This window comes from Aquarana catesbeiana, linkage group LG02, assembly GCF_042186555.1.
Source record: "Aquarana catesbeiana isolate 2022-GZ linkage group LG02, ASM4218655v1, whole genome shotgun sequence".
Lineage (NCBI taxonomy): Eukaryota > Metazoa > Chordata > Amphibia > Anura > Ranidae > Aquarana > Aquarana catesbeiana.
The window spans coordinates 797,930,374-797,954,931 of record NC_133325.1 but is presented as its reverse complement, the minus strand read 5'-3'; the positions used below and the strand labels follow the sequence as shown (position 1 = coordinate 797,954,931).

Here is a 24,558-nt window from a genome sequence, read left to right as displayed (position 1 = left end):
TTACTGGCTATTAGAGATGGGCTCAGGGGTTTTGGGGATCCTAGGCCCAACCAACCTGCCTGATCCCGTCAGGATGCCGAAACTGCACACCGCTAATCACAGACAGCGAGACATTTTCCAGTCCGCAGCTGCACAGACTGGGAAATGTCTCACTGCCTGTGGTTAAAGGTGTCGGCTTCCTGGCTGGATTGGGAAGTTGGGTTGGGACTAGGATCCCGAACACGCCTGAGCCCATCTCTACTGGCCATTAGACTGAGGTCATCTAGTGGCAGAAAACAAGTACTGCAGAGGAAGTGGGGTGAAGGATACTGGCTATTATACTGAGGACATCTAGTGGCAGAAGAGGAAGTGGGTTGAAGGATACTGGCTATTCGACTGGTGACATCTAGTGGCAGAAAACAAGTACTGCAGAGGAAGTGGGTTGAAGATTACTGGCTATTAGACTGGGGACATCTAGTGGCAGAAAACAAGTACTGCAGAGGAAGTGGGATGAAGGTTACTGGCTATTAAACTGGGGACATCTAGTGGCAGAAAACAAGTACTGCAGAGGAAGTGGATTGAAGGTTACTGGCTATTATGCCGAGGACATCTAGTGGCAGAAAACAAGTACTGCAGAGGAAGTGGGTTGAAGATTACTGGCTATTAGACTGGGGACATCTAGTGGCAGAAAACAAGTACTGCAGAGGAAGTGGATTGAAGGTTACTGGCTATTATGCCGAGGACATCTAGTGGCAGAAAACAAGTACTGCAGAGGAAGTACAGGAAAGGCAAAACAAAAGTCCGGATGGCCGCACTCCAATGAAAATGAATTCCTTTATTAATTTTAATCCATACAGCAGGGATAAAAAAATGCTAACGCGTTTCACACCATCAAGGCAGGTGCTTATTCATAGCTGATAACGTTTACTGGCTATTAGACTGAGGACATCTAGTAGCAGAAAACAAGTACTACAGAGGAAGTGGGTTGAAGGTTACTAACTATTAGAGATGGGCTCAGGGGTTTTGGGGATCCTAGGCCCAACCCACCTGCCTGATCCCGTCAGGATGCCGAAACTGCACACCGCTAATCACAGACAGCAAGACATTTTCCAGTCCGCAGCTGCACAGACCGGGAAATGTCTCACTGCCTGTGGTTAAAGGTGTCGGCTTCCTGGCTGGATTGGGAAGTTGGGTTGGGACTAGGATCCCGAACACGCCTGAGCCCATCTCTACTGGCCATTAGACTGAGGTCATCTAGTGGCAGAAAACAAGTACTGCAGAGGAAATTGGTTGAAGGTTACTGGCTATTATACTGAGGATATCTAGTGGCAGAAAACAAGTACTGCAGAGGAAGTACAAGAAAGGCAAAACAAAAGTCCGGATGGCCGAACTCCAATGAAAATGAATTCCTTTAATAATTTTAATCCATACAGCAGGGATAAAAAAAAATGCTAACGCGTTTCACACCATCAAGGCAGGTGCTTATTCATAGCTGATAAAGGTTACTGGCTATTATACTGAGGACATCTAGCGGCAGAAAACAAGTACTACAGAGGAAGGGGGATGAAGTTTACTGGCTATTATACTGAGGACATCTAGTGGCAGAAAACAAGTACTGCAGGGGACATAAAGGTGAATGTTGCAGCAAAAAAACGTTTTCCTTATTCATCTCCTTTATTGGGATAATTCATTTAAATCTTGTTATTTTTAGCTGGAGTTCTGCTTTACCATGTCCACCTATTCCTCATGTCAGGACTAAACTCAAGCACTGGTGTATACGTCTTGTGGGACAGGGACTTACCCTCACGTCCACCGAACAGCCGACAGTCCAGGACGGGTTCCCCAGCACCTGGTTCTGGCACAGCAGATGGACGAGGGAGGATTTCCCCACTCCTGGGAAGAGAGGAGATCTTCAATGTTTCTGTGGTCCTTGTAAGGACCAGTAAGGCTCGGTTCACACTGGGGCGACTTGGGATCCGACTTGTACGTCCTCAAGTCGCCCCAAGTCGCTCCAGAAATAGTTTCAATGGGAGTTAACGCTAGCGTCTTAATAGACACTACTGAAGTCGCTCCGACTTCAGAGCGTACTCCCTGTACTACTTTGATCCGACTTTGATCCGACTTCAGCCTATTGACTATCATATAGATGAGGTTTGCAGAATTAAGGCATACAGTCCTTGTCGGGATGGATTACAGACCAGGGTGGATATAAATTAGTGATTTTTTTATTTTTATTTAAATGGATTTTTTTTAGCAAATTTATATTAATAAAATGCTTTTGGGGTAAAAATCTATCTTACGATAGTTTTCTATTTAGGATACAATAATAATTTATTTTTTTCAGCATGAAATGAAGCTTAGTTATGTAGCATGAGGCTGTATATTCTGCAATATTTACATTTTTTGGTAAACTCATTCAATGAATCCAAGCTCTGCAAACTGAGATAACATGCACTGCATTGATGCATTCACACAATTTCACAGTAACCATGAGATAAAACAAAGTTCAGGAATATTTATCCCATTGTTTTGCAAATCTATGTACACTACAAACTGTATGATTGAATCGGTTCTCATATCGCTGACACCTTATTATTATAAATAGAAAAACCTTAATTTTGTTTGCAAATATTAGATTCTAACTCCCAGCAAGAATAAGTCCTTACATATAAAGAGCACCTGTTATTTCAGATCAATCATGGCAGCCCCTGTTAGAGGGCGTCCACTCACCTGCTGCCGCCACGACCCCCCCATTGTTGTGTCACCCCCGCACCACCAGCCGTCCCATTAAAGTGAATGGAACTGTCGGGTCAGAGAGGAGGAGCCAACAGCGGGTCAGAGGGAAGGAGACAACAGCGGGTCAGAGGGAAGGAGACAACAGCGGGTCAGAGGGAAGGAGACAACAGCGGGTCAGAGGGAAGGAGACAACAGCGGGTCAGAGGAGGAGACAACAGCGGGTCAGAGAAGGAGCCAACAGCGGGTCAGAGGAGGAGACAACAGCGGGTCAGAGGAGGAGCCAATAGCAGTCAGACGGAAGGAGCCAACAGCGGGTCAGAGGAGGAGACAACAGCAGTCAGATGGAAGGAGCCAACAGGGGGCCAGAGGAGGAGCCAACAGCGGGTCAGAAAAGGAGCAAACAGCGGGTCAGAGGAGGAGCCAACAGCGGGTCAGAGGAGGAGCCAACAGCGGGTCAGAGGAGGAGCCAACAGCGGGTCAGAGGAGGAGCCAACAGCGGGTCAGAGGGAAGGAGCCAACAGCAGGTCAGAGGAGGAGACAAAAGTGGGTCAGAGGAGGAGCCAACAGTGGGTCAGAGGAGGAGACAACAGCAGTCAGAGGAGGAGATAACAGCAGTCAGACGGTAGGAGCCAACAGGGGGTCAGAGGAGGAGCCAACAGCGGGTCAGAGGAGGAGCAAACAGCGGGTCAGAGGAGGAGCAAACAGCGGGTCAGAGGAGGAGCAAACAGCGGGTCAGAGGAGGAGCCAACAGCGGGTCAGAGGAGGAGCCAACAGCGGGTCAGAGGAGGAGACAACAGCGGGTCAGAGGAGGAGACAACAGCGGGTCAGAGGAGGAGACAACAGCAGTCAGACGGAAGGAGCCAACAGCGGGTCAGAGAAGGAGCCAACAGCGGGTCAGAGGAGGAGACAACAGCGGGTCAGAGGAGGAGACAACAGCGGGTCAGAGGAAGGAGACAACAGCGGGTCAGAGGAAGGAGCCAACAGCGGGTCAGAGGAGGAGCCAACAGCGGGTCAGAGGAGGAGACAACAGCGGGTTAGAAAAGGAGCCAACAGCGGGTCAGAGGAGGAGCCAACAGCGGGTCAGAGGAGGAGCCAACAGCGGGTCAGAGGAGGAGCCAACAGCAGTCAGACGGAAGGAGCCAACAGCGGGTCAGAGGAGGAGACAACAGCGGGTCAGAGGAGGAGACAACAGGGGGTCAGAGGAGGAGACAACAGGGGGTCAGAGGAGGAGACAACAGCGGGTCAGAGGAGGAGACAACAGCGGGTCAGAGGAGGAGACAACAGCGGGTCAGAGGAGGAGACAACAGGGGGTCAGAGGAGGAGACAACAGCGGGTCAGAGGAGGAGACAACAGCGGGTCAGAGGAGGAGACAACAGCGGGTCAGAGGAGGAGACAACAGCAGTCAGACGGAAGGAGCCAACAGTGGGTCAGAGGAGGAGACAACAGCGGGTCAGAGGAGGAGACAACAGCGGGTTAGAAAAGGAGCCAACAGCGGGTCAGAGGAGGAGACAACAGCGGGTCAGAGGTGACAGTTGCTCTTTAAAAATTCGGATTTAAATCAAATCTACAGACTAATGATAACAACTAACTTATGATACCACTGAGAAGTTGGTCATATTTTGGTCCCTGTAGGAACTGAGTACAAACAGGCCTTTGGTAATAATGTGTAATAGTCCATGCAGGGACATTAAAAATTATGGCACTGGCTTTATACTAGTCCCTGATAAGGATGTGTTAAGGTCCCTGTAGTGTGTAACTTTATATTAAGGCCCTAAACAATGTATTACAGTCCCTATAAGGACTAACGTTATATTAGTCCACAATGATATTGCATTACAGTCCCTGCAAGCAGTGGGTTTTTATATTAGTCCCGATATATCTTTGAGTGATGGTCCCTGTTAGGACTGGCTTTGTATTTGCCCCTGAAATGAATGTATGATGGTCTCTGTAGGGACTGACCTTATAGGAGTCCCTGTTATTAAATGTCTTATGGTCCCTTTATGGACTGAATGTATATTAGTTACTGTTGGCTTTATATTAGTCTCTAATAATGATGGATTATGGTCCCTGTAAGGACTGTCTCTTATTAGTTCCCTAATAATGATGTATTATAGCCTCTGATGACAATGCATGATGACCCCTGTAAGGACAGACTTTATATTACTCCCCTATGACAATATATTATGGTCCCTGTAAGGACTGGCTCCATATTAGTCCCTAATAATGATGTATTATAGTCCCTGTATATGGACAGGCTGTATATTACTCCCTGTATATGGACAGGCTGTATATTACTCCCTGTATATGGACAGACTGTATATTAGTCCCTGTATATGGACAGGCTGTATATTAGTCCCTGTATATGGACAGACTGTATATTAGTCCCTGTATATGGACAGACTGTATATTAGTCCCTGTATATGGACAGACTGTATATATTAGTCCCTGTATATGGACAGACTGTATATTAGTCCCTGTATATGGACAGGCTGTATATTAGTCCCTGTATATGGACTGGCTGTATATTAGTCCCTGTATATGGACAGACTGTATATATTAGTCCCTGTATATGGACAGACTGTATATTAGTCCCTGTATATGGACAGACTGTATATTAGTCCCTGTATATGGACAGACTGTATATATTAGTCCCTGTATATGGACAGATTGTATATCAGTCCCTGTATATGGACAGGCTGTATATATTAGTCCCTGTATATGGACTGGCTCTCCCTCACCTGAGTCCCCCAGCACCAGAACCTTCACCCTATCCAGAGCCGCCATGTCAGCCCGGACGCCCCGCCCCTCTCCCCGGATCTCTCTTCTGTCGCTATGACAACCGCAGCCCTTTAGCCTGCGATAGGCCAACAACAACAACCCCGCCTCTGAGGCGGGGCGCGGACCGGAAGTACGGCACGTTGCGTTCCTCCGTGGAACGCACTGTCATCCGCTCTAGTCGGTGCTGTCGGCGGCGACCCGGGAGGTATCAGTGTCCGCCTCAGGAGAAGGACGAGGGAGTCACATCGACAATTCCATAGGCAGACCCGACTTCAGAGTGCCGGTGTGTTTCGTCAGATTAGGCGACCCGTCAAAAATGTGTAACGGAAGTAACGTTCCGTCGCCGCCATATTGGTACACCCCGCCTCTCCTCTACAGCAAGGAAACAGTGAGAAGGCGGCAGGCGGACATCTTGTTACACCCACCCACACCGAAGTTGGATGCCCGACCTTTTCCAATATGGCGGCAGGTGGAATGACGTCACTGGTGTGCGCCGGGCGGTCAGGCAGAGTGGTGCGCTCGGTGGAGGAGAAGCGGTGTGAGGGGTGAGTTCTGGGCATGGGGAGGATGGGAGGGACTCTTCACTGACAGGGAGCCCCGAAATGACCTCCAGCTGACTCATCACCATAGCAACAGGTAGGGTTGCCACCTCATCCCTTGAAGACCGAACACATATGAATTACACGGGTTCTGGGGCTGATTAAGGTGGTAATTAAACTCTTTTAGGGCCTTATCTACATTCAGTTAGCCCCAGAACCTGTGTAATTCATATGTGTTCGGTCCTTTATAGGATGAGGTGGCAGTGAGCTGTGATAAGGTGACCCCAATTCGCCTTCCCCGGAGAAACTGCTGCTCCGGACTCCCTCCAGTGCTGACCGCCGACCTAAAGTGAACCCATCTAATGTCCAGGCCGGGTGAGACCCCCACCTACAGAACATAACACCCCCCCCCTTCCGCATCTCTATCCAATCACCTTCCTGGGGTCTTCCATAAAACTATTGGTGGGGACGATCCCATAGCGATCAGCTCGAGGGGTTTCTACAAGGAAGACTCGGCCTCATACCCATTTCGTGAAGAAGCAATGAGCCAATCACAGGAGTGGGACGTCATTTTTTTTTTATATCGGGACATTGTATCTACTTGATGATATACACGGGGTGCTGGAGGAAGAGGGTGCACCTGGAGACATTAAGGAGCACAGAGGGGAGCTGAAGGAACAGGGCGCATGGAGGCACAGAGGATGCTGGGGGAACAGGGTGCACTTGGAGACATTGGGGAGCACAGGGGGGCGCTGCAGGAAGGGGGTGCACTTGGAGATGCAAAGTGCACATGGAGGCTTGGGGAAGCACAGAGGGCGCTGAAACAATGGGGTGCACTTGGAGACACGTAGGTGCAAAGAACACAGGGGAAGAACAGGGTGCAAGAAGGCACAGAGGATGCTGGGGGGAACAGGGTGCACTTGGAGACATTGGGGATCATGGGATGCTGAAGTAACGGGGTGCACTTGGAGACACGGAGGGGCAAAGTGCACATGGAGGTGCACATTGAGGTACAGGGGATGTCACTTGGAGACATTGAGGAGCACAGGGGGTGCTGGAGAAACGGGGTGCACTTGGAGACACGTAGGTACATGGAGGTGCAAAGTGCACAGGAAAACTCGGAAAGCACAGGGGGTGCTGGAGGAATGGGGTGCACTTGAAGGCACAGGGGATGCTGGGTTAACAGGGTGCACTTGGAGACATTGGGGAGCACAGGGGGTGCTGGAGAAAGGGGGTGCACTTGGAGATGCATTGAGACGCAAAGTGCACATGGAGGCCTGGGGAAGCACAGAGGGAGCTGAAAGAATAGGGTGCACTCTGAGACACGTAGACACAAAGAACACAGGGTGCATGGAGGCACAGAGGGTGCTGGGGGAACAGGGTGCACTTGGAGACATTGGAGATCACGGGATGCTGGAGTAACGGGGTGCACTTGGAGACATGGAGGTGCAAAGTGCACCTGGGGAAGCACAGGGGGTGCTGGAGGAATGGGGTGCAAATGGAGATGCAGGGGATTCTGGAGAAACAGGGTGCACTTGGAGACATTGAGGAGCACAGGGGGTGCTGGAGAAACAAGGTGCAATTGGAGACACGTAGGTACATGGAGGTGCAAACTGCACACGGAAACCTCAGGAAGCACAGGGGGTGCTGGAGGAACGGGATGCACTTGAAGGCACAGGGGATGCTGGGTTAACAGGGTGCAGTTGGAGACATTGGGGAGCACAGGGGGTGCTGGAGGAACCGGGTGAACTTGGAGACACAGAGGGGCATGGAGGCACAAAGTGCACTTGGAGACCTGGGGAAGCATGGGGTGCACTTGGAGACAGGAAAGCGCAGGGGATGCTGGGGGAACAGGGTGCACTTGGAGACATTGGGGAGCACAGGGGGCGCTGGAGGAACGGGATGCAGGTGGAGACACGAAGGTGTATGGAGGTGCAAGGGGCACATGGAGACCTTGGTAGGAACAGAGTGCACTTGGAGGCACAGGGTATGCTGGGGGATTAGGGTGCACTTGGAGAAATTGGGGAGCACAGTGGGTGCTGGAAGAATCGTGGGTACTGGAGGCATGAAGTGGGCCTGGAGAATTTTAGGCACTGGGTGCTGGTGGCACAGGGTGGGCATTGAGACGTAAGCGCTGAAGGCACCGGGTTCATTTGGAAACATGGAGGTGTATAGGGAGTGCTGGAGGAACGGGGTGCACTTGGAGACATAGAAGCTTATAGTGGGTGACGGAGGCACAGGGAATTGGAGGCATAGACTGAGCATTGATGGCACAGGATGCACAGTGGGTGCTGGTGGCACTGGGGTTTACCTGGGGACGTGGCTTTGCACTGGAGGCACAGAGGGGAATTGGAGGAGGAGAATTGGAGGAACGTGGGGTGCACAGAGGAGACAGCAACTTGGGGTACGGGAAAGACACTGGCAGGACAGGACTCGGCTTTGGCATAGCAAATTGTTGGTCGAACATCGAGCCACAGATCTCTCCATCACTTAAGCCAGTGCCAGTCAGGGGAGCTCTGATTGGCCGCACCCTTGGCTCTTTGGGCAAGATCCAGCCACTGACCACAGAGAAGACCCCAGCGATGGTTCCCGGGAGATGGGTACTCACCTCGCAGTCATGCCCGCCTCCTCTGCTTTTCACTATGTGCGGTGATAGCTGTTTTTCTGCACCTGATCAGCACCATTTACCACATGGGCATAGCGAAAACAATCGTTCTCCACGCGCCCTGTTCACACCGCAGCGCTGCAGACGTGAATTCTACTGCGCATCAAATGGCACCGGACCAGAGGGCACCGTGCTGCCATGCAGAGGCCCGAATAAAGTGTATATTTGTCGCTTCAAAAAAAGCTACGGAAAATTATAAATCACACGATGAAACAACAACGCGTCTCACTGGCTGTCAGACACCGAGGGGGAGATTTACAAAAACTGGTGTAGCCGTGCATAGTAACCAATCCGCTTCCAGGTTTTATTGGCAAAGCTTAACTGAACAAGCTGAAGTTGGAAGTTGATTGGTTGCTGTGCGCAGCTGCACCAGATTCTGTGTGCACCACTTTTAGTAAATCTCCCCCAGAGTGTTTTAGCACGTGTCTAATGTGAATGGGCCCCTTTAAGTGATATTAAAGGCAATTTTTTATTTATTTTTTTTGAAAATAACAAACATGCTATACTTACCTGCTCTGTGTAATGGATTTGCACAAAGCAGCCTCGATCCTCCTCTTCTCGGGTCCCCCAGCTGGCACTCCTGGCCCCTCCCTCCTTCCGAATGACCCCGCAGCAAGAGCCACCCAAGCAGGCTCGCTCCTGAGCCGCTGCTCTGCGTGTCTATTTACACGCAGAGCCGTGCCTTGGCCCAGCCCCCTCTCTCTTCTCATTGGCTCACTGGCTGTGATTGACAGTAGTGTGAGCCAATGGCTCCCCCGCTGCTGTCTCAGAGTCCCCGGAGAGCTGAGGCTCACGTGCACATCGCTGGATCGAGAGGGGGCTCAGGTAAGTATTTGGGGGGGGTCAGGGTTTGCATGAAGGTAGAAAACCTTGAGCCTGTAGAACCACTTTAAATTCTGAAGCTGAGCCCTGCAGCAGATTTCGATAGTTTCTGGAGCGCTACCTGTCTCTCTCGACAGCCAGTCCTAAACCCCCCCCCCCCATAGACCCCATCGGAGGTATTTGGTTTTATTTCCTGCCCTTTTGACACCTGGGAATGAATGTGAGGCAGCAGTTGTCACCATGACAGGAAGATAAAAAAACATTGTTGGAACGTGTAATCCATCCTCTTTAATTAAATGCATTCTTTTTGTAGGAGTATCCCTGTAGGAGAGATTTGCCATCACTTCCTGTCCTGACAGGAAGTGAGAGCAAATCTCCCCATTCGGGACCAAGATGGCAGTAAAAACTGGACCGAGATTCCATCTCCATCGCGGGCCCCATTAGGTCTGTAGGGAGCCTTGGCCTGCCTTGTGGGCTGCCCCAGTGCTGCCTCGTTCCATACGACCTCCAAGCATACCTCCGCCTCACTCCATGATCCAATGGTAGTGGAGGAGGAGGAGGGTACATGCTTCATTGGATGCTTCACGTCATGGGGGGCTCCTGTCTGGTAGGCTGTAAAAGGCCCAATGGTTTCTAATGGCGGTTATTCAGTTCCTTTTTTCTCTGTTTTGTATTTCAGAAGACATGGCGGACGCTGGGGTTGTGACGGAAGTCCCCGCCGTGCTGAAGCGCCTGGCTAAGTATGTGGTGCGCGGCTTCTACGGCCTGGAGCACGCGCTGACCCTGGACATCCTCATCCGGAACCCCTGCGTGAAGGAGGAGGACATGCTGGAGCTCCTGAAGTTCGACCGCAAACAGCTGCGCGCCGTCATCAACACCCTGAAGATGGACAAGTTCATCAAATGCCGGATGCGGGTGGAGACCGCGTTCGACGGCAAGACCACGAGGCACAACTATTACTTCATCAACTACAGGCTGCTGGTCAACGTGGTGAAGTACAAGCTGGACCACATGAGGAGGAGGATCGAGACCGACGAGCGAGACTCCACCAACCGGGCGTCCTTCAAATGCCCCAACTGCTGCAGCACCTTCACCGACCTGGAGGCCAATCAGCTGTTTGAGGCCACATCAGGTACAGCATGTAATCCACGGATTAACTATTCCAGCAGGAAGGGGGGGGAGGCTAGGGTGGCCACCTCATCCCTTTAAACCCGAACACATATGAATTACACAGGTTGTGAGGCTAATTTAAATCCAGATAAGTCACCAAGTGAGTTTAAATACCGCCTTAATCAGCCACAGAACCTCTGTAATTCATATGTGTTTAAAGGGATGAGGTGGGGGAGCCCCTCAGTATAGGTGGGTGTGGAGACACGAGAAGTCCAGAGATCTCACCAGTAGACACCCCTCACCCCCCCCCCGCCAAGAGATGGAACAGACTGCCAGGTGATTTTTAACTGTCCGGTATCTGTCATCACTGTCCGGTATCTGTTTTAGGTTGGTGGCCCCTTTCATTTCTTTAAAGATCATAAACAATTTTTTGGTTGAGCCTTTTTTCAGCTGATATGTGACCTGTTCAGTCTAAGAGGCTGGGGTGACGTCATCAGTCTGCTGCAGGCCGTAGAAGGCATTTACTCCTTCTCTTCTGCACCAGAGATCAGACTGTAACATTATAACTTTGTAGAGGGAGCCCAGAGATCAGACTGTAACATTGTAACTTTGTAGAGGGAGCCCAGAGATCAGACTGTAACATTGTAACTTTGTAGGGGGAGCCCAGAGATCAGACTGTAACATTGTAACTTTGTAGAGGGGAGTCCAGAGATCAGACTGTAACATTGTAACTTTGTAGGGGGAGCCCAGAGATCAGACTGTAACATTGTAACTTTGTAGGGGGAGCCCAGAGATCAGACTGTAACATTGTAACTTTGTAGAGGAGCCCAGAGATCAGACTGTAACATTGTAACTTTGTAGAGGGGAGTCCAGAGATCAGACTGTAACATTGTAACTTTGTAGAGGGAGTCCAGAGATCAGACTGTAACATTGTAACTTTGTAGAGGAGTCCAGAGATCAGACTGTAACATTGTAACTTTGTAGGAGGAGCCCAGAGATCAGACTGTAACATTGTAACTTTGTAGGGGGAGCCCAGAGATCAGACTGTAACATTGTAACTTTGTAGGAGGAGCCCAGAGATCAGACTGTAACATTGTAACTTTGTAGAGAGAGCCCAGAGATCAGACTGTAACATTGTAACTTTGTAGAGAGAGCCCAGAGATCAGACTGTAACATTGTAACTTTGTAGGGGAGTCCAGAGATCAGACTGTAACATTGTAACTTTGTAGAGGGAGCCCAGAGATCAGACTGTAACATTGTAACTTTGTAGGGGGAGTCCAGAGATCAGACTGTAACATTGTAACTTTGTAGAGGGAGCCCAGAGATCAGACTGTAACATTGTAACTTTGTAGAGGGGAGCCCAGAGATCAGACTGTAACATTGTAACTTTGTAGGAGGAGCCCAGAGATCAGACTGTAACATTGTAACTTTGTAGAGGGGAGCCCAGAGATCAGACTGTAACATTGTAACTTTGTAGGGGGGAGTCCAGAGATCAGACTGTAACATTGTAACATTGTAGGGGAGCCCAGAGATCAGACTGTAACATTGTAACTTTGTAGGGGGGAGTCCAGAGATCAGACTGTAACATTGTAACATTGTAGGGGAGCCCAGAGATCAGACTGTAACATTGTAACTTTGTAGAGGGGAGTCCAGAGATCAGACTGTAACATTGTAACTTTGTAGGAGGAGCCCAGAGATCAGACTGTAACATTGTAACTTTGTAGAGGGGAGTCCAGAGATCAGACTGTAACATTGTAACTTTGTAGGGGGAGCCCAGAGATCAGACTGTAACATTGTAACTTTGTAGAGGAGCCCAGAGATCAGACTGTAACATTGTAACTTTGTAGAGGGGAGTCCAGAGATCAGACTGTAACATTGTAACTTTGTAGAGGGGAGTCCAGAGATCAGACTGTAACATTGTAACTTTGTAGAGGGGAGTCCAGAGATCAGACTGTAACATTGTAACTTTGTAGAGGGAGTCCAGAGATCAGACTGTAACATTGTAACTTTGTAGAGGAGTCCAGAGATCAGACTGTAACATTGTAACTTTGTAGGAGGAGCCCAGAGATCAGACTGTAACATTGTAACTTTGTAGGGGGAGCCCAGAGATCAGACTGTAACATTGTAACTTTGTAGGAGGAGCCCAGAGATCAGACTGTAACATTGTAACTTTGTAGAGAGAGCCCAGAGATCAGACTGTAACATTGTAACTTTGTAGAGAGAGCCCAGAGATCAGACTGTAACATTGTAACTTTGTAGGGGAGTCCAGAGATCAGACTGTAACATTGTAACTTTGTAGAGGGAGCCCAGAGATCAGACTGTAACATTGTAACTTTGTAGGGGGAGTCCAGAGATCAGACTGTAACATTGTAACTTTGTAGAGGGAGCCCAGAGATCAGACTGTAACATTGTAACTTTGTAGAGGGGAGCCCAGAGATCAGACTGTAACATTGTAACTTTGTAGGAGGAGCCCAGAGATCAGACTGTAACATTGTAACTTTGTAGAGGGGAGTCCAGAGATCAGACTGTAACATTGTAACTTTGTAGGGGGGAGTCCAGAGATCAGACTGTAACATTGTAACATTGTAGGGGAGCCCAGAGATCAGACTGTAACATTGTAACTTTGTAGAGGGGAGTCCAGAGATCAGACTGTAACATTGTAACTTTGTAGGAGGAGCCCAGAGATCAGACTGTAACATTGTAACTTTGTAGAGGGGAGTCCAGAGATCAGACTGTAACATTGTAACTTTGTAGAGGGAGTCCAGAGATCAGACTGTAACATTGTAACTTTGTAGCGGTAGCCCAGAGATCAGACTGTAACATTGTAACTTTGTAGGAGGAGCCCAGAGATCAGACTGTAACATTGTAACTTTGTAGGAGGAGCCCAGAGATCAGACTATAACATTGTACCTTTGTAGAGGGAGCCCAGAGATCAGACTGTAACATTGTAACTTTGTAGAGGGGAGTCCAGAGATCAGACGGTAACATTGTAACTTTGTAGAGGGAGCCCAGAGATCAGACTGTAACATTGTAACTTTGTAGAGGAGCCCAGAGATCAGACTGTAACATTGTAACTTTGTAGAGGGGAGTCCAGAGATCAGACTGTAACATTGTAACTTTGTAGAGAGGAGCCCAGAGATCAGACTGTAACATTGTAACTTTGTAGAGGGGAGTCCAGAGATCAGACTGTAACATTGTAACTTTGTAGAGGGGAGTCCAGAGATCAGACTGTAACATTGTAACTTTGTAGGGGGAGTCCAGATATCAGACTGTAACATTGTAACTTTGTAGAGGGGAGTCCAGAGATCAGACTGTAACATTGTAACTTTGTAGGGGGAGCCCAGAGATCAGACTGTAACATTGTAACTTTGTAGAGGGAGTCCAGAGATCAGACTGTAACATTGTAACTTTGTAGAGGGAGTCCAGAGATCAGACTGTAACATTGTAACTTTGTAGGGGGAGTCCAGAGATCAGACTGTAACATTGTAACTTTGTAGAGGAGTCCAGAGATCAGACTGTAACATTGTAACTTTGTAGGGGGAGCCCAGAGATCAGACTGTAACATTGTAACTTTGTAGGAGGAGCCCAGAGATCAGACTGTAACATTGTAACTTTGTAGGAGGAGTCCAGAGATCAGACTGTAACATTGTAACTTTGTAGGGGGAGCCCAGAGATCAGACTGTAACATTGTAACTTTGTAGGAGGAGCCCAGAGATCAGACTGTAACATTGTAACTTTGTAGGAGGAGCCCAGAGATCAGACTGTAACATTGTAACTTTGTAGGGGGAGTCCAGAGATCAGACTGTAACATTGTAACTTTGTAGAGGGAGCCCAGAGATCAGACTGTAACATTGTAACTTTGTAGGGGGAGCCCAGAGATCAGACTGTAACATTGTAACTTTGTAGGGGGAGCCCAGAGATCAGACTGTAACATTGTAACATTGTAGAGGGGAGCCCAGAGATCAGACTGTAACATTGTAACTTTGTAGAGGGGAGTCCAGAGATCAGACTGTAACATTGTAACTTTGTAGAGGGGAGCCCAGAGATCAGACTGTAACATTGTAACTTTGTAGAGGGAGTCCAGAGATCAGACTGTAACATTGTACTTTGTAGAGGGGAGCCCAGAGATCAGACTGTAACATTGTAACTTTGTAGGGGGAGTCCAGAGATCAGACTGTAACATTGTAACTTTGTAGAGGGAGTCCAGAGATCAGACTGTAACATTGTAACTTTGTAGGGGGAGCCCAGAGATCAGACTGTAACATTGTAACTTTGTAGAGGGAGTCCAGAGATCAGACTGTAACATTGTAACTTTGTAGGAGGAGCCCAGAGATCAGACTTTGCACCGCAATCGGCCCGGCTACATTGAAAGCCAGTCTGGTTCAAAACGCATCCGATACGCATATATCTGGACCAAGCCTTATGCATTCCCTGCATTAAAGTGATTGTAAATCCTCCGTTTTATTTTATTTTTTTAAAATAACAAACATCTCATACTTCCCTCCACTATGCAGCTCGTTTTGCACAGAGTGGCCCCAATCCTCGTCTTCTGGGGTCCCCCGGCGTCTCTCGCTGCTCCTCCCCACATCAGATAACCTCCCTAGGAGAAGCGCTGTCCCGGGGGGTTACCTTGCGGGCGTGCTCTCGAGTCCAGCACGTGTGTACATAGACACGAATGCTGGACTTGAACAGTCTCTGCTCCTGAGTAATTTTCTAGCAAAAAAATTATGATTGTTTTACATGTAAGAGAAAAGTATCAGAATTGGTCTGGGTGGCAAATGGTTAGTCATACTAAAGTCCTATTATTTTTTCTCCCCTCGTCTTTCAGGACAGCACCTGGAGAGAGCGCAGCTCCACCCACTTTTCCCAGGAAACACTGCAGTCAGTTTTTTCTTTAAAGACCGGACACTTCCACCATGGCCTCAGTTGTAGTGTTTCCTCCGCCATGGTGGAAGCGCTGCAGGGAACCAGGGGTGTGCTGCGCTGTCTCCAGGTGGAGAGAGTTGGGGCATACCGGTATTTCTGTGCTTTTGTGGCAGACCAGCCCAGCTTCCTCCCTTCACGTGCGGGGGTTGCTCCGGCGTCCTCCCCTCTTCATACCCGGCGATGGTCAGGAGCTTGGGGTCCCAGCTCCTTTAGACCGGCGGCTGGCTTGGAAGGAGCGGCGTCTCCTCTTCAACCCCATTGCTCAGCCTTCCGGGTTCCGGTGGCGAGCGCGTCACTACGGCCGGGGGCGGGACCTCCAGCGGCGCGACGCGGCTTCCGGTTCCGGCCGCTGGAACGCAGGAGGGGAGGGCAGGTCTCTTCCTGACGTCATTTCCGGCCCTCGCAGCGGTGAGTGGACCGGGAAAGTTTAAAAAACAAGCACCAAACGCCATTGCAAATCCTGTCAATATGGAGGAGGAACAATCGGTGGTGGCGGGAGCAGGAGCCACACAAGTCAGCCAGGCCCAGGTAAGCGGGGACAGCGTGTCTCTGTAACTTACTCTATGGGCATGTTTTAGTTCCCTCTTTGGTAAATGTTTTAAAGAGCCTGCAGCATTCTTCCTGGGTATTGAAGCAGGAAGTAAATGTGTTTAAGATTGTGAAGTAAATCTGTGGGGGGATTTACTGGCTGAGTGAAGGAGGGGGGTTAAAGTGTTAGCTCTCCACTCTTTTTCAGCATGCTGTTTATAGGTGTTTTTCTGTTTGTGTATTTCAGAAGGCAAAAGAAAAGACCAAGCATTCGTCTTTTCCTGTTAAAAGAAAATGCCCAGCTTGTAAAAATGTGCTTAAAGAGTCTTGGGCTAAGGTGTTATGCAAAGGGTGCATTGCAGACTTAGTTAAGGAGGAAACCACTCCTAGTGTACCTGTAGTTCAACAGGACTTACTGAGCTCATTTAGGAAGGATTTGGCGGAGACTTTTGAGTCATTTAAATCCTACCTTGACAAACGTCCAGCCGCAGGCAGCTCAGTACCTCGTTCCCAGTCTTCTGTTTCCGCATATAGGGGTGACAGTGACTCAGAGGAGGAAAATCGTAGCGTGGCTACGGAATCAGAAGAAGAAGCAGAGAAAGAGAAAGAATCTTCTTCTTCTTCTCGATATAAGTTGTCTCTAGAGGAGGTGGATGATCTACTAAAAACTATCCACACTACTCTCAATATTACAGAGGACAAGGCCCAGCTGTCGTTACACGATAAGATGTTTCAAGGCATGGGTGAGGTGAAACACAGGATGTTTCCGGTGCACAAGTTTCTGTCAGAAACAGTTAAGAGAGAATGGAAGGACCCAGAGAGGGCCCCCTTCTTTTCTAGATCCCTCAAACGCAGGTTTCCCTTTGAGGAAGATAGCGCACAGGTCTGGAACAAAAAGCCTAGACTGGATGCGGCCTTCTCTCAGGTGTCGAGAAACACTGACCTCGCGTTTGAGGACATGGGTATCCTCAAGGACCCCATGGACAAGAGGGCTGACTCCCTGCTAAAGAAAGCCTGGGATTCCACCCTAGCAAATTTAAAGCCAGCTATGGCATCGACAGTGGTAGCCAGAAGCCTGGAGCACTGGTTAGAACAGCTAAAGGTTCATATCGAGGCAGGTACACCTCGTAAGGATCTTTTAGAGACCTTACCAGTGCTTATGAAAGCCGTTGGATATATAGCAGATGCTTCGGCAGAATCAGTTAGGATGTCGGCCAGATCATCTGCCCTAATCAACTCAACGCGCAGGGCTCTGTGGGTCAAGACTTGGACCGGGGACACAGCCTCTAAAGCCAAGTTATGCGGTTTACCCTTTGAGGGGGATTTGGTTTTTGGCCCAGGTCTTGAAGCCATTCTTGAGAGAACGGCTGACAAAAAGAAAGCCTTCCCCATTAAGAAAAAGGTGGTTCCTCAGGGCAACAAAAATTTTCGTCCTTTTCGGAAAACCACAGACTCAAAGGAGACAGGATGTAAAAGACCTTGGAGGTCTCAGAGAGGCAGGGGCAAGTCAGGGGTACTCTTTCGCCCCCCTACCCCAAATACAAAGAGCCAGTGACGGTCCCCAGTCTGTGGGAGCAAGGTTACAAACCTTCTTCCCACAGTGGCAGAGGATAACAGACATTCTATTTATCCTAAAAACTATAAGGGAGGGTTACGGACTGGAGTTTGCCCAACCCCCTCCGGTTCGGTTTTATTTAACTCAGGCTCCCAGAGACCCGGAGAAGCTTACGGCTATGTCAGCAATTCTGCAGGAGTTAATTCAGCAGAAAGTGGTAGTAAATGTTCCCCCCAACGAGGTAGAACAGGGGTGCTATTCACACATCTTTCTGGTGAGGAAACCTTCAGGCAAGTTCAGATTGATCCTGAACCTGAAGATACTCAACAGAGCGGTCAGGTACAAAAGGTTCAAGATGGATACGATCTTTTCGGTAAAGGGTCTCCTGACCCCAGACTGCTTTATGGTATCCATAGACCTAAGAGATGCATATCTCCATGTGCCTATAGCCCCAGCATCACAGAAGCACCTCAGATTTGCGATCAGGATAGGGGGATCTGTCCTACATCTGCAATTCAGAGCTCTCCCTTTCGGGCTGTCATCCTCTCCGAGGATATTTACAAAAATTCTGGCGGAGGCCTTAGCCCCTCTCAGAATAGAAGGAATTTCGATTGTCCCATATTTAGACGATCTGCTAATATTTGCCAAATCAAGGCACATATTGGAGAGACATCTACAAAGGACAAGGAGGCATCTGGAGAGCCTAGGGTGGTTAATAAACGAGGAAAAATCGAACATGATCCCATCACAGGCAATAACCTTTCTAGGTTACACTATCGACTCCATACAGGGAAAAATGTATCTCCCAGAGGAGAAGATAGTAAAGCTTCAGAATGCTGTAAAAAAGGCCCAGACAAACCTGCCAATTTCTATCAGGGCAGTGATGTCCGTTTTGGGGCTCCTTACTGCAGCAATACCTGCAGTTCAGTGGGCACGTTTGCACGCAAGGGAACTTCAACAGACCATTTTGAAAAATTGGTCTTATGGAGAGTCCCTAGAAAAGATGATAACAATATCTCCCCGAGTTCAGAGGAAGCTCTGGTGGTGGAGGAGCCACTCCAATCTGAACAAGGGCCTGCTCTGGTTTTTTCCCCAGGAGAGGAGATTAACAACAGATGCGAGTTCCTGGGGGTGGGGAGCCCACCTGGAAGGACAGATGGCTCAAGGCAATTGGACAAAAAGGGAAGCCAGGAGATCCTCCAATTGGAGGGAATTAAGGGCTATTCTCCTAGGACTATGGGCTTTCGAGGAAATAGTCCGGGGGCAACATGTTCAAGTGCTTTCAGACAATGCCACAGCAGTGGCATATGTTACAAGACAGGGGGGCACGAGAAGCAAGGTCTTGCTAGCCTTGTCAGTTCAGTTGCTATCCTGGGCGGAAGGCAACGTAAAGTCCCTAACAGCTGTACACCTAAAAGGAGAGCTGAATCTAGTGGCAGACTTTCTAAGCAGAGAAAGGATACTAGAGGCAGAATGGAGTCTGAACAGGGAGGTATTCCAGGAATTAACAAAGAAATGGGGGACTCCTCAGATAGACCTGTTCGCATCCCACAAGAATGCAAAGGTGAGAGCCTATTACTCACTAAACAGGCAAGATCAGGCGAAAGGTTTGGATGCACTAGCACAACCATGGAACTTCCGCTTGTGCTACGCCTTTCCCCCCTTTCAAATGATCCCTTGGGTGTTGAAAAAACTACAGCGAGAGACCACAAGTTTGATCCTAGTGGCTCCTTTTTGGCCCAAGAGGCCCTGGTTTGCAACCATACAGAGGTTGGCAGTGGAACCACATTGGGTTCTCCCACTTCGAAAGGATCTGCTATCCCAGGGACCCCTTCAGCATCCAAATGTCAATCAGCTCAGGCTGACAGGTTGGTTACTGAGGAGCAGCTGCTAAAAAGAAGGGGCTTCTCAGATAAGCTGGTGTCAACCCTGTTAAATAGCCGAAAGAAGGTTACCAGGGGTATTTACTTTAAAACATGGAAGCGGTTTAATTCCTGGTGCATGACTAAAAAATGTTCACCACAGGAGTTGCCCTCAATTTTAGAGTTTCTCAATGAAGGTATGGAGATGGGGCTGGCAGCCAGTACCCTGAAGGTCCAGGTAGCTGCCTTGTCGGTGTTTCTTGAGAGAAAGTTATCTCAGGAACCATTTATAGTGAGATTTTTCAAAGCATTGGCCAGGCTTAGGCCGGTACCTTTCAAATCTTTTCCTAAATGGGATTTATCTCTGGTGCTACAGGGGTTGATCAGAACACCTTTTGAGCCACCACAGGAAGCAACTTTAAAAGTATGGACGCTTAAGCTGGTTCTTTTGGTAGCAGTTACCTCAGCCAGAAGAATTAGTGAGTTACAGGCTCTATCTATAGTAGAACCCTTTTGTTTGATATTTTCAGACCGGGTAGTGCTGAAAACTGACCCGGGTTTCTTGCCAAAGGTCGCAACCTTTTTTCATAGGGCACAAGAGATAGTTTTGCCTACTTTTTGTCCTACACCATCCAACTCTAAAGAGGAGGCTTTTCATACCCTGGATGTGAGGAGATGTTTACTCCATTATTTAGAGATTACGAGAGAGTTTAGGAAGACAAATTCTCTTTTTATTCTTTTTTCTGGATCACGCAAGGGTCATTGTGCTTCTAAAAGCACTATAGGCAGATGGCTTAGAATGGCGATCAGTGAAGCCTACAGGGCTGCAGGGGCTGATCCTCCCACAGGGGTAATGGCCCATTCAACAAGGGCAGTAGCAACGTCCTGGGCAGAAAGAGCAGGGGCTTCTCCAGGCCGGATCTGTAAAGCGGCCACGTGGACAAGCTTCTCCACCTTCACCCGCCACTACAGGTTGGACTTGCTATCAGCAGCGGATCAATCGTTTGGCAGGAAGGTCCTGCAGGCGGTGGTCCCACCCTAGAGTAAGTACTCTTTTATCATCTCCAGGTGCTATCCTGAAAGACGAGGGGAGAAAAACCCTAGTTAGACTTACCGGTAACGGTATTTCTACGAGTCTTTCAGGACAGCACCGATGACCCGCCCTAATTGGTTTATAAAAACGTGGTGTTATTGCTATGTTCTGCTTATCTAATTTCAGCATGGCTGGAGGTACTCTATGAACAACTGAGGCCATGGTGGAAGTGTCCGGTCTTTAAAGAAAAAACTGACTGCAGTGTTTCCTGGGAAAAGTGGGTGGAGCTGCGCTCTCTCCAGGTGCTGTCCTGAAAGACTCGTAGAAATACCGTTACCGGTAAGTCTAACTAGGGTTTTTTTTTTTTAAATTAACAAACATGTAATGCTTACCTGCTCTGTGTAATGGTTTTTGCACAGAGCAGCCCAGATTCTCCCCTTCTCAGGTCTCCCCACTGGCCCCCAGGGCCCCTCCCTCCTGTTGAGTGCCCCCCATAGTAAGCAGCCTGCTATGGGGGCAGCTGAGCTGCTGCTCCCTGTGTCCATTCAGACACGGAGCCGTGGCCTGGCCCTGCCCCCTCTCTCACTGAGTTTGATAGCCAATGGCGTTTCGCTGCTGTTTCAGCCAATGAGGATGGAGAGTCCTGGACAGCCGAGTTTCGTCTAACACCGTGTGTATGAGGAGGGGAGGGGCTGCTGTAAACAGAAGGCTTTTTATCTTACTGCATATAATGCACCTTCTTCCTTTACAACCACTTGAATCTTTTAATAAAATACAATTTCTTTTTTAAATCTACAATAATAAGGCTAGGGTTTCCCCTTAAGGCCAGGCGTGTTCCACTGAAGCACATCTGGGGCGCAGATATCCATGCAAGGTTACATAACCCATTCCAAACAAACCAGCAACTCTTTGTGGTGCTGCAGAGAGTTCCCAGCAGGGGGCGCTCTCCACCTTGGCCTGGCCACCTTCCAGTAATATGCAGAGACAGGTACTGAAAAAAAAAAAAAAAATACCAGGCTTCCTCCAAGGATCTGTCCTCCCTCCGCTCACCCTCATTAGGTGGATGCGGTTAATTAAACTCTCACGAGCAGCCGAAGCTTGTTGGACTAATATACGCTAATATCCCTTCCCTGCCAGATGGTCAGAGAGAGAGAAGAGCGCCTCCAGGAGGGCGGAGAGGGTCAGCCTGCCCGGGAGCTCCGTTGTCCGCTCACACTGCAGACGCTGCTCATTTTCTGCCTGACCTGAGGCTGCCATATGTCTTTGGTGCTGCTTGCCTCGTCCCCTAGCTCACTCGTGTCCCCTTATGCTATGCAAAGTGATTTTATATATATATATATATATATATATATATATATATATATATATATATATATATATATTAAAAATGTGTATATATATTGTGTGTGTGTGTGTGTATATGCAGTGGTGTCTGGTCCATAAGGGGCGCCCCCCCCCCTAGTTTGCATGCAGGGCGCCGGACTAATAGCTTTCTATGAGGTCTGTCATTTTTTTACAAGCACCTGATTAGTGGCTGAGGCTCTAATTGGCTTGCAAAAGGTTGTCCTCGGGGGCGCAGAGCGCTGCGCCCCAAGCCCTCCCGCTCTCCTCCCCCAAAGGTTTGTCACAGTAATCATCGCTGATTGGCTGGGCACAGAGTCCTAGGACACGCCCACTGAAAGCTGTCATTGGTGGATGGATTCGGGCGGTGACGAAACATATACAGACGCACACACTGCTGTACGGGGGCTGGTTGCGGTGACAGTCAGACTTGTGAAAGAGGAGAATGTGAGGAGGCCGGTGATCGGTATGTCCGGGGTAGTGAGGAGTATCGGAAGTACCGGAGGAGCTCAGCTGGCCCTTTATCTGCACTTTGTAATATAGGGGTGTTTGGTATCTAAGTGATCGGTATTTTCTTATACATTCAAATAGATGCTTGGCATGAATGTAGCACTTTCATATAAGGATTGATGAATCATTTGAGAGTTTTAGTTCTGGCAGATAGGAAAAAAAAATAAGACTGAAATGTGTGTTCCTCTGCCAAAACATGTATGACCGGCATCATGGCTCTGCTAGAGGTTTTGTCTTTTAAAATATTTTCAACAGCTTATTTTCAGGCTTGCTTAAGAGATCTCTTGCTAATGTGTTTAACAACACAGATCTGTGTCTTGTCAGCGATGCTGGAATGTGGGGATGTGATTTATGATGGTCTGCTTTGTGTGTGATTGTTCAGTCTGAGGATTTGTCGCTGACTTGTGAGTTTTGGGAAAATGGGGTGACACTGTGTTCAGTATGACATCACATCTCCATAGTATGACATCACATCTCCATAGCATGTCCCCACCTCTCCATATTCATAGTATGACATCACATCTCCGTAGCATGTCCCCACCTCTCCATATTCATAGTATGACATCTAGGGCTGCAACTAACGATTATTTTCATAATCGATTAGTTGGCCGATTATTGTTTCGATTAATCGATTAATCGGTTAATAATCTTAAAAAAAAAAAAGTGTGGTGTATAATTTAGTTAATATGTAAAGTTTTAAAAAAAGGCAATTTATTCTTATATATCTCTATGCAGTGGTAAATATAAATAACCAACTATATGGTTAGGGAGCAAAATATCTAATCCACTCTGAGAATAACAGACAGAAGAGATATACTGTACATACTATTAGAGGAGATATATACTGTATATACTATTAAAATGTGAATCTGGTAAATATCATCAGACTCCGAGATCAAATTTTTTTTATTTAACAAACAATGTCTTCCTTCAAAAAAAAAATTTATTTTAAGAACGTTCGTTCAATTTTCTAATCGTTAGTGGGGTCAAAACGACGTTCATTTTCAACCACAGTGACGGGAAAATTTTGAAACAATAGCAAAATTCAAAGGAATTTCAGTTCAGAAATTACATTCATTTTAAAAACAGAATGTTAAAAACCAAGTGAAAATTTCAAACAACATTCTTTCATTCAGTGAATGTACAAAGATTTTTCGTCTGAATATTTTGTCTGAAAATTGATCAGTGTGGCCAGCATAAGGCTCGGTACACACCTATGCAGTTTGCTTTTGATCTGTTTCTGCAGTGCTTTTTGCTGTGTGTTTTGACTTTTGCGCACGTGATTGTGCTGCGATTTGCGTTTTTGCATTTATTTTTGGCCAATTTGTTGTTGGGAAGATTAAAAAAAACAAAAACTGCTGAAATAATTACACGCTTTTCTGCAGCTTTTCCATTGAAGTATATTGAACCAAAAAAAGCACAGTTTTGCATTAAAAAAAAAGTCCCTGACCCTTTCCAAATATGCAGCGGCTGAAAAAAGCATAGATGTGAACGTGTCCCATAGGAAACCATGTAAATGGACTGTAGTGTTTTTCTGCAAAAAGCACCAAACACATAGATGTGAACCAGGTCTAAGACGTTTAGTAACATAATGGGGTTAAAAAACTAAAATTAGCCCCTTATAGTACAAAGAAAAACAGATAATCACTACTGTAAGGGGTTCATTTTTTTTACTGTAGTGTAAGTAATATTTACAGTAGCAATTATTTGCTCATTTTATACTATAAAGGGCTTATTTTAGTTTTTTTTAACCCCATTATGTTACTGGCCGATTAATCGATTAATTTCATAATCGATTAGTTGTCGATTAATCGATTAGTTGTTTCAGCCCTAATGACATCACATCTCCATAGTATGTCCTGATCCTATCCCTGCAGATCCCCATAGCGTGTCCTGATCCTATCCCTGCAAATCAAGGTAGCATGTCCTTATCCACCGCTGATGAGGAAGCAATACAATGCCTCTTCACTACCTGTCAAATGCGCTCGTGGATTGCTCTTCAGAGGATGTTTGAACGAGTTCTAAAAGCAACCTGAAAATAAAATAAAAAATGAAATAAAAGGGGTTTTTTTTGTTTTGTTTTTTTGTTTTTTTTTTTTGCAATTTAACCCTTTTATTAATCCCTAGTTTACCCACATCAGCCCTAAATAAATCCTCTTTCTCATCTCATTATT

At 47.7% G+C, this 24,558-nt stretch overlaps 2 protein-coding genes across 2 annotated transcripts in view; one reads left to right on the top strand and one right to left on the bottom strand.

The window, feature by feature from the left end:
- The window catches only part of RABL3 (RAB, member of RAS oncogene family like 3), a 29,864-nt gene extending 24,270 nt beyond the window's left edge, over nucleotides 1-5,594 (bottom strand). Inside the window, exons 1-2 of the mRNA XM_073617508.1 lie at nucleotides 5,454-5,594; nucleotides 1,781-1,872 (exon numbers count right to left, since the gene is read on the bottom strand). Of these exons, the coding sequence (XP_073473609.1) occupies nucleotides 1,781-1,872; nucleotides 5,454-5,499 (138 nt within the window). The 5' untranslated portion in view covers nucleotides 5,500-5,594. The remainder of the gene's footprint in view (nucleotides 1-1,780; nucleotides 1,873-5,453) is intronic.
- Nucleotides 5,595-5,619: 25 nt separating this feature from the next.
- Nucleotides 5,620-24,558, top strand: part of GTF2E1 (general transcription factor IIE subunit 1) — a 39,598-nt gene continuing 20,659 nt past the window's right edge. The window contains exons 1-2 of the mRNA XM_073617507.1: nucleotides 5,620-6,038; nucleotides 10,199-10,651. Coding sequence (XP_073473608.1) covers nucleotides 10,204-10,651 — 448 coding nt within the window. The 5' untranslated portion in view covers nucleotides 5,620-6,038; nucleotides 10,199-10,203. The remainder of the gene's footprint in view (nucleotides 6,039-10,198; nucleotides 10,652-24,558) is intronic.